The following is a 19,651-nucleotide window of genomic DNA, read 5'->3' as shown; positions in this document are numbered from 1 at the left end:
TTCTACTCCAAGCAAAATTAAATTCAAACCTATCAAATTACTTATTTTGTTTTGCTTATATAATGAGTTTTGTCTAACACAGTGAAACATTTGATTGTGACGGCAACATCCGCTTTAGGATGTAGTGTTTTATTTTTTTTTAGCCTATACGCGTACAAAATATATCCACAAAACATTTGTGTTTATATTGTGATATTGATCCCTAATATCGGGCAAATCTTAAAAAGGAACTTCATTGATTTTATACATCAAAGTCTGTTTACAGGTATCAGGGAGTACCATAGTGGATATGTAGGAAAACTTGCATAAAGCCTTTTGTGGCTCCAGAGGGTGAAATCGGATTAATTTGCCTTCAGCGATCGGTGGGGGGTGAAGACTATAAGCTTGAAAATAAAAAAAAACAATCAGGTTGGTGTGAATTTAGAAAGAAGTGAGCCTACCAGACCTCTGTTGCTGGTGTTTCATCTAAGCTTGAGGCTAACGGCTCGAGGCTAGATCAGCGGCTATTTACATAACTCATTCTCTTCTCAGACCAAACTGTGTGCAGATTTATATCGGAGTTACAGGAGTGTCATGCTGAAGCAGGAATAACCATAAAGGAAGGGACAAAAAAAAAATACATGCCCTGTTTGCACCTGACCTTAAGTGGGTGTAACAGGTCTTCAGTGAGGAGACACACCATCTGTTCTAGAGATCCAACTTGTGATCCTGCAGCTATGACCTCTTTGTTGCTCTTCTGTACCTCCTGTTGCCCTGTCTTCGTGACCTCGCCTTGTGAAATGCTAATCCTATTGACGCTATACGAAGCGATCCGATCCCAGGAGGAGTGCTGACAGTTTTACCCCCCTTGAAGCAACTGAAAATGTAACAACAGGGTTCGTGCTGCCTTCAAATCAAAGTGTTGAGGTGAGGCAGCAGCTGATTCTGAAGTTCATGAGGAGGCGACACGATGTTTTCGGCGTTAAAGACGTCGAAGTTGTGGCAGCGGTGCGGCTGAGTGACTGGCAGCAGTGAAGATGTCGTGCCATTTTGAAAAAGGTGTCATAATGTTGTGATTTATGGATTTCAGTGTCATTCAGGAGCCCGAGACATGTGCAGGACGGACCATATTTTCAGTTTAACGATCAACTTTATTGTCTGAAATGACATCAGACCAGCACTCATTAAAAAAATGTGTGTAACTCAGGAATTGATGGTGAATTAAGCAATGAAATTTGTAACACTTACTCATTAGGGTTATAGCTTTCTCCTGCTCCCCGCACATCACGGGGCTGTTCATCGCTTGTGCGCAACGGGAGCAGTCTCTGAACTTATCGATTTATCCTTTTATATAAAAACAACCCGCAAATATAATTTTTTTTCAAACTACAGCAAGCATCTTTTTCTGAATTATGTTCTATAAAAATAACTTTTCATATAGATATAGATACACATATCTGACAACATACACACAGATATGGATATATTCGTCATTGACTAATTTCAGCCTCCGGTTGAAAAAGAGCAACAGCTTTCAGTAAAAGTCTGTATTTCATTTTTAAACACATCGAAGGAGTTGCTTCTTGTAAATTCTCTAACCACGTTTTTAGCATCGGAAGAACACCAAACAGATATTTCCTGGAATTTTTGGATAATTAGTCACCAGAAAGTAAAGGTCAGTGTTTGCAGTTGTTTTAGCAGGTTAACTCCTCAGACAAACAATTGGATGAGTCTGATTTCTCTCTCTCTGATCACGCTGTTGTTTCTCTGACTCCCTTATTGACTTGTGCATACAATAAACTCGACCCCTGACTGTGGCAGTCTGGAGTTGTGAGGAGCTTTGCACAAGATGCTCTTTAATCTACTGTCTCCCCACAGAGATTAGCTCTGTCACCACGGCTGGGAATTAAACCACAAGTGGTGAAGATACTGACACACCCACAAAGCTGAAGCTAGACGGAGGGTGGGAGGTGTCTCGTAAAGAAAGATATCTCTGGAGAGGGTTTGTGAGGCTGAAGTGGGGTGTATGAATTACTGTCGATGGAGGGATTATAGAAAAAATGAGCAGAGGTGCAGTTTCCCATGAGGTGAACAGTGACGGCGTGTCATAACCCTCAGTCATTCTGACTTGTCACTTTTTGTGACATCTAAAACACTCAATTCTCCCATTTAAACTTGAGGATGAACTAATCCATCTCAATCCCATCATGTAACTGAAGCTTGTCTGAAGCTTTGTTCAAACTGATCAGGATTTGTTTCTCAAACCAGATCTTAAGGACAGACTGTCTGCACTGGTACTTGCAAGTGACCTGATCGGATTTGGTGTGTCCAGACATCACCGACCGATCTGCATGGGTTGCTGTGGTTATGATGTACACGTAGCTACGCTGCTGACACGGCTTTTCAACGCGGAAGCAAAGTGCCAGCAGACTTATTTTTATTAATTTACTCATAACTTATTTCAGTGTCTCTCCACGGACCGTTGTTCTCGTTGTCTCCCGGCTCTGCCAGTGGTAGCACAGATTCTGCTCACTCTGTTACTCTAAAAAATGACATCATCGTTGTGTGACGGAAAAAAATTTGATCTGAAGTGTCCGGATTGACGCATCTGACTGGAATCGCATTTCAAACCGCCTCCAAATGTGGTTTTGTATCTGATAGGTTAGGTTAGGTTAGGTTAGGTTAGGTTAGGTTAGGTTAGGTTAGGTTAGGTAGTTACTTTATTAATCCCCGAGGGGAATTTTTTTTTCGCTACAGCAGCATAGAGAAGCAATAAGATAATAATAGAACAATAGAAAAGCAATAAAATAGCAGTAAAAATAGCAGTAAAAACTATAAAATATAAATATAAAATATAAAATGCACAGTATATACAGTACAGTATATATCTATATATATTATATACAAATATATATTATATACAAGATATGCAAAAATCACATTTCATTGTGTTGTTTTGCCGTCCAGACTTTCAAAAATCAATCTGGATACAATCTGGAAAAGAGGATTTGGGCTGGCAGTCTGAGCAAGGCCCAAGGTTGCCCAAAACAAACCTTCTGTTTACCAGGATTGTAATCTGCATTCAGCTCAGAGTAAATTACTCTTTTTGAGCGCAGGAGCACGGAGGTCGAAACTTCAAAAGAGAAGGTGAAGGCAAGAAGAGGACAGGAAAGAGTGAAACAGTTAGAAAACACTATTCAGGAAACACACTTTTGAGGAGAGCTTTGAAAGGAGGAGTTCAGGTTTTAAAAGAAATAAAACCAACAGAAAATGTAAAGTCAGATATGTCCAATGTACAGTGTTCAGTTCAGTTTAAAAATATGAGTCTGACGTCTTTTTCTGTGAGCGTCTCGGCCTTCAGTTTGGTTATGTTCATGTTTTGGTGCCGTCTCCAAGTGGGCGCTCTCTTCCTGTCGCACAGCCAGCGACTGAGTCAAGGTCTGTCTCTGCTCCGGGCAAAACAGGTTCCCCCTCACACTTTCCATCCGTCTGGCTATGAATGATTCACTGTCCTACTGGTCTATTTAGGATGGCAACAGAGTGCATACAGCGAGTGAGTTTTTCTGCATACCGATTGAAAATGACAGCAAAGTAAAAAAAAAAAAAAAAAAAATGTTTTAAAAAGCAGCTGAAACAGCAATGATTAATATTCTGTTCATCGACTTACTGAAGGGCTTCACTGGAGAAAAATTCAATTAGATTCTATTCAAAGGATTTATTCATCGCTTAAGTGCCCATTTCAGGGAAGAGAAAAACACACAAGCAGTTCATTCACACATAAAACTGTCTAAAGCAAACACAAAATTCAAAATATGAAGATGTAAAGAACAGATTTAAGAACCCATCCTTGGCTAGAACCATAAAGGCATATGTCAAAAGTGCATTTATCAAACAGTATACACAAGTTTTATGGAAACCAAACTACTCCCTGCATTTTTTTTTTTTTTACAGCTTAAATCTATCGTGCGTGACTTGGTTTGGGGATAAAATGACTCAATCTAGTGGCTCTTCTAGACTTTTTAAGTGTTATCAAACTGACGGGATCAAACCCTGATCATTTAGTGGGGATTGTGATTGTGCTTTTTATTTCATTCATCCACAATTTATCTTTTGTTTTGCATCCATGATGGAGTAATTGCGAGCGCACTGAAGAAGTTTGCATGACATACTTACGTCCTGTCATCATCTGTGTGTTGCGTCTCTTGACATTGATTGGTTGGTAGATGGGCGTGTCCGATGCCGGTGTGATGTCATTTTTGGCTGCGGTCTTGAATGAATGAACAGATTCTTTTCAACACCTCTCTATTATTATATTATATTTTCTTCTTACATTGTTTTATTGGTGACTACAGCCTTCCTCAACTTCTTGTATTTGGTCTGAAAAGTCTGAACCTTTTCACACCGCAAACAAACTGCACCATGGTTCAGTTTTTTTCAGAATCGAGACCACCTCCTTTTGGTCTGACCAAATTCTGGTCTTTTGCTCAGAGGCACCTTTCGCACCTGTTATTTTAATATTTTACCAAAAAAGTGGTAGGTGTGAAAGCACCCTGACACATTTATCATTTATATTGTCCTGGTTTCTCAGATTTGAGGATTTGTTTTTCATTCTGTTCGTTACTTGGGGTTTTGGTGGGGAAAACTAAAATGGTTCGCTGAAACCAAGGACTTTTGGAAAGTATGGCATTCTTTACTTTCTTTGGTATGTCAGTAATTAAACAGCTAATCAAAAAATTATTAATTGGACTGAATTAATTAGTTACAGCCCTATTAAGATAATCAGTTATCACAAGTGACTGGAGGATGTTGCTTCCTCAGGAGGTACCTTGAACTCTGATTGTGACCCTGAGATCAGGAATATTAATATCAAGTAATGCTTCCTAGAAAGGAGGCCGGCTGTATCTCCACTGGTCATCAAAACCTTTAAATAACTCAGCCGGGGCAGCAATCTGTTCCTGTAAAAAGCTCTGCACTCTGCATTTATAGAGGGGGATTTCTTCCTCTCTCCTCTCCTTCCTCTCAGTGCTCGTCTATCTCATCTCATTCTGATGTAAGAAAGAGACTTGATAAAAATGAATGATTTTATTAGTCGGTAAGGCTAAGCTGGCGTGCAGAAGGCCCCCGTTTTATCCAGGCTTTGCGTGCGATGCTGAGTGTGGTATTAGCTCAGGACAGATTTCCCCACTGGCCGGGCAGATGCTTTTCCCCTCAGAGCGCCGTGGAAGCGCCATGTGTCACTGAATCTGAGCCGGTATAAGACGCCTGTCGCACTGAGCTCTGAATGGGATCTGAGGCACCCTGGTGCATCGTACGACAGAAGACACGGCAGAACATCCTCATCATCAAGTTTTCTGAGCTCGATTGTGTCAATTCAGTGGCATTAAGACCGGCATGGCAACCAGATGTTAGCCTGTGATACAGCCCATTACCGTGACCGTGTGCATGAATCTGACCGTTATTATGTCAGTTATTAAAATGCAGGCTGGTTCACAGTAAATATTTTCTTATTAGACTTTGACCTGATGTTGGTGACGTTATGTAAGACATCCACATAGATTAATGTTCTTCCTACCTTTTTTTTCAGAGTCTGCTTCACATTCGGGAGTTAGCGAACATGTGAGCAAACACATTTGTTCCCCTGCATTGATTTTATGATCATTACTGTGATTATAAGCACTGTCATCGTCATGATACATAGAAATATCAATAGCAGCTCCAAACTGCAGAGATCCTCAATATAAGACCTTTTTATTGCTTTCATTATAGTTGGTCGTTTTAATTTTGCTGCTCTGCCGTGAAGCAGCAATGAAGAATAGTTCATCAAGTTTGTTTTTGATTGCCTGTTTTACATCCTTCTCCTTTGCTCTTTTACAGACTGCGCTGAGGCGACGAGGAAGCAGGGAAGCGTTTAAAGACAAGAAATCCTCCAGTCAGGTAAAAACATATATTATTTCCCTGTCCTTATTATCATAGTATATTTTGTTACGGGCATCCGGAGATGAGATGTTACGTCATGTTTTGTATTTTTAGAAGATAATCACATGAAAAGAAACCGATTCAGATTGTTAGTTTGTGCCATGCACCGCAATTTTTTAAGTAGAAAAAACAAAAAAATCATCAGCTGTTAGAGATTTTTTTGTTTTTGTTGTCTTTTTCAGCTCTTCAAAATTATTATTTTAACAAGTGATTGGATAATACTGAATTTTCAGTAAGTATGAGTAGATAAAAACATGATTGTGACTGACCGCTGCAGTTACCAGCTCGGCTCTTTCTACTCGCTATTTTTGGTTTTCCATCAGACAAAAGTTGTTCATGGTACCTGATATATTTTTGGTCGAGGTTCTCAGCGAACTGAGCCAATATGAAAACACGAAAACATTGCAGACCACTGATTGGTCAGAGAGAATCACCACAATCACTACATCGCAAGTAAGTTCACTGGGCTACTTGATTGATGGCAGTGAAAAGGGGCCTTGATTTCAGGTTCTGCTTTCCACAAAGGAGCATTAAAGAGATTGATTTACTCGTGTATACTGTGCATTGCTATTGTTGTCCAAAAACCGTAAGAAGCACTTCAATTCATTGATTACAATGGACATGGGATTTGCTTGAGTGAATCCCATACACACCAACACCAACAAATGCACTGTTCCCTCCTGTTTGAGGAGTACTTGCTCAAAAACCGAGTGATCAAATGTTTCCGGAAGATATTTTAAAAGCTTAACTACATTTTGTATCAGTGTCTTGTTCTCAATATGGACAAATGGGCTGAGAGCCACACACAGGCAAGTGGAGTCTAAAAGGTGCTGGGATATTGACTTTTGCTTTTTTGACAGTAACAAAAATATTAAATATTTATGCTCCTCCATGTCGCCTTACTAGGAGGACAGTGCCGACCTCAGGTGCCAGCTCCAGTTTTCCAAGGAGGAGTCCGGCCTGATGAGGAAAAAGATGGCGAAGCTGGGCCGGGAGAAGGACGAGCTGGAGCAGGAGCTGCAGAAGTACAAATCAGTTTACGGGGACGTGGACAGCCCCCTTCCTCTCACCGAGTGCTCCGGTGGCGGCCCTCATACGACTCGAGAGGCTGAGCTGCGACTACGCCTCAAGCTGGTGGAAGAAGAGGCAAATATTCTGGGGAGGAAGATCGTGGAGTTGGAGGTGGAGAACCGCAGCCTACGGGCGGAAAACGAAGATATTCGCTGTCAGTACGAAAGGGACTGCTTCGGGCGGGAACCTTTCTCCAGCATGCCCTCGTCGCCGTACGGAGGTGACGCGCTGGAGTCGGCCAGCGAGCTTCGTCGCCATCTCCAGTTTGTCGAAGAGGAGGCCGAGCTGCTGCGTCGCTCCATCTCGGAGATCGAGGACCACAACAGGCAGCTGACGTCCGAACTCAATCGCTTCAAGTTTGGGCCGAGCAGCTCCGGGCCTGTCGGTGAGGAAGGCAGCGAGGGCGGGTTGTTTAAACCTGGAAATGGGGGCAGCGGTAACGGCTCCGGCAGCGGGATGATGATGATGGAGGAGCTCAAATCAGCAAGAATGCAAATCAACGAGCTCAGCGGGAAGGTGATGAAGCTGCAGTACGAGAACCGTGTCCTCATGTCCAACGTCCAGCGCTGCGACCTGGCCGCACACCTCGGCCTCCGCACCGGCAGCCCAAGAGACAGCGACGCCGAGAGCGACGCAGGCCGGCGAGAAGCCGCCGAGGAAGAGGAGGCTGGGCAACTTATTCTCCTCCAACCCAAGAGGGAGGGCCCCATCGGAGGCGAGAGTGACTCCGAAGACCTGTTTGAGAAAACCACGACCACCTCAGGGTTCGGAAGCATCAAACCCTCGGACGGCAGCGAGCTCAGCGCCACCGAACTCGCCAACCGCAGGAGGGAAGAGCGGGAATCGTTCTCCAACGTGAAGCGAGAGGCAGAGAGACTCGGGAAGACGGTGGACCGTCTGATCACGGACACCGACAGTCTGATCTTCGAGGGCCGGCTGCTGGTGACGACGGGAGAGAGCCTGGAAGGCGGCGCGGCGCCCGGATCCAAACCAGACACTCAAGTTCTGGACACCATCAACACTCGCATGAAGGCTTTCCGCACTGAGCTGCACATATTTGTGGAGAAGCTGGACCATATAGGGGAGGGTCTCAGAGAAAGGACAGATGATCTATCACCCATGCCAAACCTCACAGAGTCCAGCAGTTTCCTGTCCACGGTCACCTCCATGTCCCGCGACTCTCCCATTGGCACCTTTGGAAGAGACCTGGTGACGGACTTCCAGGTAAGTTGAACAAACGCACTTCCTGTGACCTTCTCGCTACCTTTTGTTTGCTGTGAGGTGACATCTTTTGGTGCATTTAGTCGTTTTCTTTCTGTGGCTTTTTTTTTTTGTTTTGTTTTTTTTGCAAAAAGAAAAGTACTATAAGGAGGGAGAAGGTCTGACTGCCAGTTAGCCGTGACGGAGAAAAGTCTTAACTTATAGGATTTCTCAAGACCACCGCAAACAAAGTGCTCTCTGAAAATGTTTACCTAAGGCCTTAAAAACATCGCACCTGTTCGGACAATATCGTTTAGCATCACGGAAAGACTGAAAACAATAAAATATCTCAGCTTCATAACTTTAAAACAGCAGTAGGCCAAATTAGAGTCCAGCCATAAAGATCGTCCTGCGTAAACCCGGTGCTGTATTTGTAAATGTGAGAATTCATTAAGGTTTGAATTGAATGTCCCTACGTGTGCAGTCATTAGCAGACTATTTAAAGCCTAAATAAACTAAACGGGAGCCTAATTCAGCAGCGTGTGCAAAAAAAAAAAACTAAAACAGCTCTAATTAAGGACAGTGGCAGCGCCGTACATCTTTAGCAGAACACACACTGCACAGCCACGCCTGTCAATGGCAAACTCATTTGGTTGTAGGCAAACGTGGTTCGGATTTTTTCAAGTCTATCTTTATGTAATGTTCACATGCAAATGTGCATGTTGAGAGAGTCGTGGGTCAAAGTAATCCTTCCTCCTTTTTATACTCGCTGTTGTGCGACGTCACTGTAAGAAATCTAGAAAAGGTTTTTGCTTGTTCTGTGCAACAAAAAAAAAAAGAAAAACAGTTTATGATTTTATACTTCAAAGTCTGTTTACAGGTGTTGGGGAGTACCACTGCCTCTTACGTCTGCTCCCTCATCTCTGCTTGAGGCTTCTTTAGGCACCACTAATACAACACACAGGAATCTGAGAGAACTGTTGGAGGTGTTGTTGCATTGTGAGTCATGTAGATAAAGAAAGAAGGTGTTGGATACCAAATCTCGGATTCTGCTGCATCAATATAGATACTCGTGGAAGACGCCTTTAAATCCGTGCAAAGCTAATATGCAGCTTCATATTCTTGGAAGTTAAGATCTATTTCATACGCGGTGAAGTAATACATTTCACCAGGTCAAAGTTACAAACCTAACTGTGTTACCTTCATATTAACTCAGCTAAAAATGCACTTTTGCACAGAGCGAGTACTGTGGGCTTTATCCCCCATTTCTAACAGTGGAGTCACACGACAGCAGGTGGGGACGATACACCTGATGAACGGTAACGCGGGTGAGCCAAGGTGACCTCGGGGAGGACAGAGTCTGGAGAAAGAGGGCTAAAACTTGATTCATCTTCATATTCAGTTATATCGATCTTCTGAATTTTAGGATTTTAAACGTTTAGTGTCAGAAGAGTTCCCGCACGTGTTCATAGCGATGCTACTTTTTCTGATGCAGAATTTTCCCGGCGCCGTACCGGTCAACCAGCCGGGGCTTCGCTGTCATAAAACACGTTAGATAGGCTTGAATAAATCCGAACCCGAAGCCTCAGGAGGAGATCTGATAGACCGCCAGACCTTTTAGCGCTATGCAGTATCGGATCCCGCCCCCCTCCCCCGCCCCACTCCACCATAAGCCGCCCAGCTCTACCACACCGGCACCGACGCCCCAGACCCCGCTGCCACCACCGCCACCATCGCTTCCTGCTGCTGCCGCCTTTCACATCCACATCTCCATGCACATCCTCATCGCCAGCAGCCCCCGCCCGCCTGCCTGCCTCCCTCTCTCCCCTGCACTCGCCGCCCTGCTTCCACGGGGAGGGTGCCTGGCCTAAGAGAGAGTGCTTGAAAAGGGTGCTTGGTATGAATGGAGTAAGTACAACAGGTGTTCTAGCGGCTTCTTCCATTTTGGCTCGACTCTCTCGACGCCGTCAACTATCGCATGATGCAGTTCAGTCAGTACTTTCCTCTCTGCAGCTCGGCTACACCATGCTGTCATCTGTATGACTCACTACGACACGTAAACGGTGGAGCTGTTATGTTTGCGCAACATACCATGACACACACACACACACACACACACACACACACACACACACACACACACACACACACACACACACACACACACACACACACACACACACACACACACACACACACACACACACACACACACACAGATAACACGTGGGATTGGTTACTCCATGGTGTTGCCAAGGAGACGAAGCATAAAAATGTGTGCACGGACTAAAATAAGCTGCGTGCAACAAAACAAAGAGTGTGAAACAGAGTTGCATGGCGCTGTGTGGACGGCCTGTGGAGGAACTGGCATCCTGCTTTCTGTCCTTGTTTTATTGCAGCTTAGTTTAAGTCAACATGTCAACATACCGTGTACTCTGCAAAGCAGGTTCATTATCTCCGCGCCGCATGATCAGACAGACATCTCGGATGTCTTTTCTAATCAGCCCGACCGTCGTATGGAATAAAGCAAACATTTCTCCCTCGAAGACCTCACTCTGCTTTGTCGAGATAATAGACCGAAGCTGCCTCCATGCTCATTCTGTCCAATGACCTGTTTCTGCTTTGCTCCTCCTGCCTGTAGGACTCGCTGGTTAGTCTGGGTGAAGCTGGGTGGTTTAGTCACAGCTAACCACTGTACTAACAACTCACACGTGTTTCAAAGCAATAAAACCCTCGAATAAAAAAAGAAAAAACTTCGTCCTTCGAGAAAGCTGGAGAATCGCCCGGTATTAAAATGTAATAGACAGCAGAGCAGAAATGATGACTGCAGCAGCAAGAAGCAGGGAATACAGGTGATGTAATTAAACACGATACGTACAGAAATGCATTCATCAGAGGGAAGAAAAAGAAAGGTATTTTCATGAAATTATCACGTTACTTCATTTAATTTATTTCTGTGAATTATTTTGTAAAAAATTCCCAAACTTTTTTTCTTGCTTCAAAGAGTTTTGCATCTCGTAATTCTGACAAGAAACTCACTCAAAATTAGTGAGAAAATTTACATCTTATCTACAAATAAGTCGTAAACGAGAGGCGCTTCTTTTCTTTTTTCAATTTTTAACTCTATTTGCATCTCCATTTTCTGTAATCAGAATTGGAGATATTTTGTTAGTATTATATTTCCCAAACTCGTAGTTTAGCATAATTACAATATATATATTTATAATATCTGCAACACTTATAAATATGAAATATTATTACTGCAATTATTCGGAAAGCAAAACAGTCAATATACAAAGATGCAGACATTGCAATTGTGAGATTTAAGTTTTTTAAATGCAAAATAATAACTTCTCATGATAATTATAGGATAGTTTTTTTGGGGTATTATTTCTACATTTTCACCTCATAATTACTTTGAAATATTTACTAGTTGTGATGACAACATTTTCTCATAATTTAGCTCTTGAAGAAATTAAATTCTTGTGAGGTTTTGTTTTGTACTCTTTTTGATGTTATTGGTCAAAACTTCAGATCAACAGGTAAAATAAAAAAAATTAAAAAAATACAGATCACTGAGATGGAAATAAGTACAAATTAAAGGCATAATTTGGAGTCCTATTTTCAAAATGGAGCTCAAAATGACGAGAAAATATCCCACATTTGTTTTCCTTCGGTGAATGCTGCACGTCCTTTAGTAAAACTAAACTGCTATTTAGGAATCAATCCTCACTTCCAGAGATAAAATGCGCTCACTGCTACGAAGGGGGGCAGCGAGCATGTCGCTACCTTAAAGCTGGACAAGAAGCCTCGAAATGCCTCCGGTGTATTTTAAATGCTGTGTTGTCTGAAAACGATGTGCATCGTACAGGCCTTAAGATGCAACTTTTCCTCAGTTTACTGCTTCTACAACACACACGGCTGTGCACGGGCATGTGTTGGAAACTCTTCGGCGTGCTAGCTCTCGCTCTGCAGTTTTGGTATCTCTCAGCTGTTGGTTTGGACTCATGTATCCCTCATTGCATGCGCTTCATAACAAGTGTTTTGCATTCTTTTCCCTCCCCCCGACTCCCTCTCTTTGTTCCTCTTTGTGTTCCCGCCAGATGTTTCAGCCCATGATTTTGTTCATCCTCATTCTCGTTCTCTTCTCATCTCTCTCATACGCCGTCATCTTTAAGTTGGTCTTCCTCTTTGCGCTTTTCTTCCTACTCTAGTCCGTTTGTTCTTCTCCACACCGTGTAGTTTGTTAGTTGATTTCCCCCCCCCTCTGCTTTTATTCTTTACCCATTTTATGTTTTCAATTTTGTCCCCATCCTCACCCCACTCCCCCTCCACCCGCCCGCTTTCTTTCCTATTCCCTCACCCTGTTTGTTGTCTTCTGTCTGTTTTTTGTCCACGATTCCACCTCACACATCTCCTCCCCAATATGACCCCCACCGCCACCAACTACCACCACCACCACCTTCACCCCTGTACCCTGCACCTGTCACCCATCCCCTCCTAAATCCCCGACACCCACCGTCCACAACCCCCTTTCCCTCCCTTCCCTCCTCCCTCCTTTCCCTCCCCCCTCCCTCCCCCGCCCCGCGTCACTCACAGTCCGGTCAGAGGGATGAGCTGGAGTGGCGTCTAGGACAGGAGCGAGGCGTGGAGCCCCAGAGCCAGAGCCAGGGTGGGGGCCAGGCCCAGAGCAGGGGAGCCACAGGACTCACTAGGTACCACAGGCCCCTGGCTTTAAGAGCAGAGGTCAGTGCCTCCTCCATCTCCCTTCCACCACGATAACGGGCCTTCTGACAAGTTTTAAAGCATAAAATCTGGACTTTTATTTTTTTTTTTTTTTTTTTTTTAACCTGGAAACTGTTTTTCATACAATTCCTTCCTAACTGACTGATTCAGACCATAAATGCAGTCGATTTCTTCTGTGCAGAGCAACAAACCATTTACCTCTCAGGGTGAGCGGCTGTCAAATACAGCTCTGCCGATTGAATAAACACTCTGAAAACCAACTCGCAAACAGCGCAGAGACATATTGATGAATTTGAATGCATCAATCCAGTCGTTTTCTCTGCAGATACCAATTCCAATTCTCAAGATATCTGCTCATACATATTTTTCCCACTAGTGGGAAAATGTGTATACTTACTGTGTTTTTAGTTAAGGTTTAAAAGAAGCCAGGGTTTTCTTTGGGACTTAACTAATTCGAATTTTGACACTGAAAAAGGAACTATTTCCTCCAGGTGAAACCTCATTTGCTTCACGGTGGCAGTATCTGAACCAAAACCTCCACATTGGAAATGATCTGAGCATGCCAACTCATAAAAAATATAAATATTCTTTTTTTTTTTTTTTTTTTTAATGCAGTCAGGAAGTTGAAAGACAAGAATCAGTAATCTGGAGTTGAGGTTTGGAGTTGAGTAAAGTTTCTCACTCGTGAAGCAACTTTTCCGGTACAGGTCAAATGTGGAGACAAAAAAAAAGTCTCAAATAAATCGACTTCTCATGCACATATATGTTTAAATTTCAAGTCGGAAAATGATGTTGGTGCCTCGAGATGACTTCTCCCATTGCCACACAAATATGTAACTTTAAATTTTGAATTACAGGAGATCAAGTTTGTTCTGATCAGAAGGCCGCTCACTCAGTCCAGCATGTCTAGTGACACTCCAGCCACAGTCACTTTTGAGATGAACACGATTTCACGTCATTCACTTTACTTTCACACTAAAATCCACTTTCACAGCTACTGTTTATTTTCTTTCTTTCTTTTTTTTCTCCTTTTTTTCTTAAATTTTTTTTTTTATCTCCTTTTGATTTAACATTTCCTTTTTAAAGTTGTATCATACGGCCCTGGATCCGTTTGTGATGGATTTGCTTCTTTGAAGAAAACAAGTAGTAGTAGTTGCACTTGAAAGGTTAAAAGGAGCTCTAATATTTTAGCTCCTCCGTCGCACCAAATATCCCGGCCGTATGTTTTGTCCTGAGATCTGCTGGTGGTGGGAAGTTTTCTTGCCATCTTAATACGGCGTGAAGCAGCAGCAGCAGTAGCAGCAGCCGTGTGCAGCGCCGGTACACTGACGTGACTTGTTCGGATCTATGTGTGCATTCAGCGCATCAGAGCTGAGTCGGCACACAGCGATGCCCTCTGGCACCGGTTCATCACTACCAGGTGGACTTTCATGACTCGACTCAAATTTAACATATGTAATGCTTACATAGCTCACGCAGAAGAGTCACAATACACTTTACACACACACACACGCACACACACACACACACACACACACACACACACACACACACACACACACACACACACACACACACACACACACACACACACACGCGCGCACAATGAGAAAAATCAGAGAGGCGAGTGCCACCAGCGCACATCATCTCAGATCTGTTAAATCCTTCAGTGACTCGGCTGTTTAATAAACCGGCCGTGTAATCGCTGTGATTCATAATCGCTGCCTCACGCTTGTGTTCATAGAGAAATTGCCCGCTGTTATGTAATGCAGAGTACTGGCAGCGCCGATGTGACACATAACTATTACAGTTACAGTTATAGCACATCCGTGTGGATTTCTTTTTTTGCCCCTGTGCTTTTCTGCCGCTGCGTAATCTGCGAGGTGAAGTGAACGAACGGGGAAAACAGCTCTGGATGTGGCAGGATTAGCGCTGCACCGTCAGCCCGGGTGATTTGCATTTGACATTGGGCTGACAGGGAGGTTGATCCAGGGTCAGCACACACCGAGCAGCTCAACTTACTGTTGGATGGTATACAGTAAAGTCCCGGCACAGGAGACGGAAAAGAAATCGCATTATCAACTCCTGCAATTTCCAAATTGTCCGAGTCTGCACTTTTAGGGTATTTTTTTAGAAGGAGAAACAGGGGCGGTCTTAAAAAAAAAACAATTTAAAGACTGAAAGCCGATCATTACATCCAAAACCATAAACATGAGCATCTCATTTCCCTAAGAGCATTTATTCTCTCTTCCACCTGTAGTAAAACAAACCTCACAGCTCCTGTTGCAGCTGCTCTATTTGGCAGATACGATTTCAGTATTACTTTTCTTTAAGTGCATTTAAGACAAGAGAACATTTTGTTTACAAAGATTTATTTTGGTGATCGAAGTAGGGGAGCTCCATTCATACTGCATTTATAAAGGGACAGCGTCACGGTTTCCCTTCACAATCCTGCTAGAGCAACTTTTTGGTGATTCAGAAAAGGTAGCTGATGAGTTAATGAATTAGTTCAACATTTGATCTTTGAGGTTTGATGCTTCTTAAATAAATAAATAATCCCCAGTCTGAACTGTGCAGCATTAAATTATAATCATTTCTCGAGTTGGTGCAGAAGAAGCTGTAATATTTCTTACTTGTGTGAAACTCAGATCTCATTAGAGTTTTTTTTGTTTTGTTTTTTTGCTCTCTGCAGTGATTTTTTGTTTTTGTTTTTTTGCAGTGGAAATCCAAAAGAACAAATATTATCAAATGGAATAATCTCGCCCACGAATCCCTGTTTGACTTTCAAATGTAGCTTTGAAAAAGCAGACTGATCCTGAGATATGAATGTGAGCTTATTCAAGGAGCTGGTTGAGTAACTGTGTGCTGTGCTGTTGTGGGTTCAGCTCCGGGACGCGCCTGCTTCTGACATCCAGTTTCGTCTGGATCACGATCGAAGGATGAGAGCGGTGGCGGGGGAACGAGAGCCCGTCGTCTCTCTGCCTCAGGTACGGTGACGTAGTTTGAACACTTTCAGATGGTGAACACGAGAACAAGAGCAGCTGTGTCACACTTCAGCTGCTCTGCTGTCTTTGCTAAAGTTTTCACATAATTAAGGAAGACAGTTTCAGTTTGAACTTTCTTACCTGTATTTAGTTTTCGACGAAGATTGACGTGATGCTGTCTTCAGCCTGACAACTGCAATGTCTTAACTTTGTAATTGCAACACGCCCACTTGACTTCGCCGAAGTAAACGTGATCTTTCAAAATCCCTCTAATCAAAATTAAAAAGTAAAAAAACATGCGAGCGTGAGCAGATGTTTAAAATCAAAGCTGTCTGTCATTCAGTATCATTTAGAGCTGAAAAAGTAGGTTGATTAAGTCATTTTTTTTTAAATCTAAAATGAGAAAAAGATCCTGGTTTGTGCTTTTAATGTGAATATTTTCATTATTTTCTCAGTTATATCTCATTAAACTAAATACTTTTGAACATGGAATATCTCCGCTTTGGCTATTTTATATTCTAGTGGAAATTGTTTTAAATTTTCTGACCTTTTTGGATAAAAAAAGATAAGTTGTAAAAATGTTTATTTTTAAAACTATGATAGATAAAACCAATAAACCTACTCAAAAATTGTGTGGGGCAGAATATCCAAAATTCAGGTAAAAATGACTTAATACATCACACTTACTGTAAGCCAAGCCGCAAATAGATCAATACAATATTATAGTTTTGAATTAAACCCTTTTTTTTTTTTTTTTTTTTTTTTTTGACTGCGTGAATCTTTTTTTCTTTTTTTTTTTCTGCAGCAGGAGGACGAGCGTCTGCGTCTGGAGGCCCAACGTGAAGGTCTGGAGCTGCAGGGCCTTCAGAGTCACGACGTGCCCTGGGCTCAGGAGAGGGCCACGCTGCAACAGGAGGTCCGCCTCTTCAGACGCAACACCGTCATCTTCTACATGAAGCTCAGGTGGATCCTCATGCACTGGAGGCTCGGCAGCAAGGACGACGGCGGAGACGAGGCGACGCACCCAGAGGTGAGTCCGACGTGTCTGTCGTAGAGGCGTGTTTACCGCGTCATTATTGACATACTGCAGGTTTTTAATTTCAGTTTTTGTATCGTAGGAAAGATGAGACTAATATCTTCAGAGCTGGCTTATACTCCGATTTTTATGTTGAAATAGTGATTAGACACTGGAATTTTGTTTCTAAATGTCAAAGGCCATATTACAATTATTGTACTTTTGTTATTGGTTTATATCAGATATCTTTCTACACAATTATAAAACTCGAACAGATACCGAGACAGAGAATACAAGCTTTAAATAAAGAAGAACTTACAGGTGTTTTCTTAAAACCACTTAAAAAGCAACATGATCCTGAAAATATTGTCACATCGCACGAATAAATGTAACTTTTTAATCACGTCGCAACAATTAAAACAAGCATTTCCGTAAGGAGAGCGCTGTTGATGAAAAATAGTATTATTTATAAGCATCGGTGTCAACAGAGAAAGACTTTAGAAACAAGAATCATTCGAGAAGCATTTCTATATTAGTCCACGAGGACATGAGATATACACACGAATGAGCCAAAGTGTTATGATCACTCACTGCCTAATATACTGTTAGACCTTCATGTGCTGCCAAATCAACTCCGGCCTGCAGACCTCAGACCTCTGAAGGTGTCCTGTGGCACTAATACGTCAGCAGCAGATCCATTAAGTCTTGTAAGGTGCACATGGAGCTTCTCCAGTTCACGGTTTGTTGCTAGGAACTCCTGCCGACAAGAAGCATCAACATTTCAGAGATACTTCAAGCTATTTATTTCGATGAATGGATTTGTTCCTTGTGAAAGTTGTTCAGGTTTTTACACCTCATGGAGCTCATCTATCTAATAATACAGTATCTCTCTCTTTAACGTGCCGTGTCGTTAAGAGATAATATTATTCACTTCACCTGTGTGTTGTTCTTAACGTTTTTGGCTCATCTTTCTCGAGACAATGAGCAAACAGAAGATTGGCCAGATGTGATGATGTATGAATTTGAAGATCAGAGAGAGAACGAATATCAGAACTTCACCAACAGAGAAAAAAAAAATCTTTTATCTTTCTCGGGTCTTGCCAATAGTTTCATTACCCAGTGAGAATTATGGTCGTGTTGACTATGAATCAAAATGCCAGAATAACACCCAGTATCTGAATTATGAGCCTTAAAAACATGAAAGTTGAAGATACGCCACATACATTAGCCTTTGAACCACCAGTGAGCTGCGGCAATTTGTGGTTTGAGTTGATCATTAAGGATGAAATAATGAAAATGGAAACAAACAAGTGACTCATCCTGAGTCACCGCAGTCCTGTTCCACTTTGAGCAGGTGTGTTCGTCCCTCGTGGACTCGGCTGCCTGCCGGACGGACGGTTAATTGGTCGCCCGCCTGATTGAACGACTCCATTTGCTGTCCGGCTCGTCGATTCAGCTGTCGATGTTCCATTTATTCTTCTCATCTTCTCAGGCCTCCGGTTGATTAAACTCAGAATTTGTGCGCGTCGTGTTTTTTCCAGTTTTGTTTTCTTCCAATAATAAACAATTACTGAATTCCCCACAGATCACAGAGCAGCTGGGAACTCTTCTTGTTAGAATTGTCTGCTGACGGAGATTTAGTTTCTGTATTCACTGTCACATTGTTCACCAGGTTCCTTCCGTTAATAAGGAAAACTACGTTTGTGGTTGCCATAAACATAACACCTGATACCTGTAGCACAATATATAACAAAATATAAAACATTTATTTACACTGTAGATTTTATTTTATCATGAGATAAATATTTTTAATATATATCTCAACTGTAGATTCAGCTGAATTGAATTTCTCTATGCTGACTCATCAGTTTTATTTATGCAGCATTCTACCGTGAGAGCTGGTTTATGCATACAGATGGTGCAGCAGTGAGAGGCCAGCTTGTGCCACGCTGGAGGTTTACCGCACTTCTCTGACTCGACCTTGAATCCCAACAGAACCTTTTTTCCATGTCCCACATTTAGAAATAGGAAAATAAAATGAGAATAGTGAACAGTGGCGTTTTAATGTCCTTCCTTATGGACTAACAGATGCACTGCTGGGAAAGGCTCAGTGACTGTGAGCCTGAAACAGAAAGTGTTGGAACAGAAAAGGAAAAAAAAGAAAATGAGTGCATGAATTAAAACATGGATTTTCATGGCTGTTTCATCTGTTCAAGTTTGACAAGTTGGAGGGCTTCCCAGAGCTGGGAGTGATAATGGAGCAGGCGGAGGGGGAGTCGGAGCAAGATGACAGACTGTGTTTACCACCGGCTCCGGGGGACGTCCCCGACGCCGGATACATCATCCCTCTGCTGTCACCTGACCGACACCTGCAGCATCAGAGACAGGTACTGCAACATTTACAGCTCCTTTACTGGCTTTTAAATGACTTAAATTTAATTGGGCTACATAAAACTTTTAGTTGCAAATGTAAAAATAGATTTGAATTGATCAGGTGTGTGGGGATTTAGAAACTTTCAGGCGGATTTCTGTGAACCTGAAACTTGTATTTGAAAATCTGCATATAACTTTACAACAATTAAAAATGTACGGATTTTTTTTGTACTTTAAAACGGTTCATTTACATTGTGTTAATTAAATTATACATTCTTTTTTTTTTATGTTGCATATAATATTACAA

At 42.4% G+C, this 19,651-nt stretch overlaps 1 protein-coding gene across 10 annotated transcripts in view; it reads left to right on the top strand.

Annotated features, from left to right (window-relative positions):
• The window catches only part of LOC138617450 (microtubule cross-linking factor 1), a 74,682-nt gene that overhangs the window by 30,931 nt on the left and 24,100 nt on the right, over positions 1 to 19,651 (top strand). For all 10 annotated transcript variants that reach the window (XR_011310663.1, XR_011310660.1, XR_011310662.1 and 7 more), the window contains exons 4-9: positions 5,854 to 5,913; positions 6,862 to 8,250; positions 12,826 to 12,972; positions 15,858 to 15,959; positions 16,762 to 16,986; positions 19,188 to 19,358. Coding sequence is in view for 4 of the 10 variants with exons in the window: in XM_069692491.1 (XP_069548592.1) it covers positions 5,854 to 5,913; positions 6,862 to 8,250; positions 12,826 to 12,972; positions 15,858 to 15,959; positions 16,762 to 16,986; positions 19,188 to 19,358 (2,094 nt within the window). In the remaining 6 variants the exon portion in view is untranslated. The remainder of the gene's footprint in view (positions 1 to 5,853; positions 5,914 to 6,861; positions 8,251 to 12,825; positions 12,973 to 15,857; positions 15,960 to 16,761; positions 16,987 to 19,187; positions 19,359 to 19,651) is intronic.

This window comes from Brachyistius frenatus, unplaced genomic scaffold (genome assembly GCF_029030835.1).
Source record: "Brachyistius frenatus isolate BFR_SWC_R1_liver_20210118 unplaced genomic scaffold, ASM2903083v1 Contig_12, whole genome shotgun sequence".
In the NCBI taxonomy this organism is placed as follows: domain Eukaryota; kingdom Metazoa; phylum Chordata; class Actinopteri; family Embiotocidae; genus Brachyistius; species Brachyistius frenatus.
The sequence above is the reverse complement of the archived record's forward strand: the minus strand, read 5'-3'. Positions and strand labels throughout refer to the sequence as shown.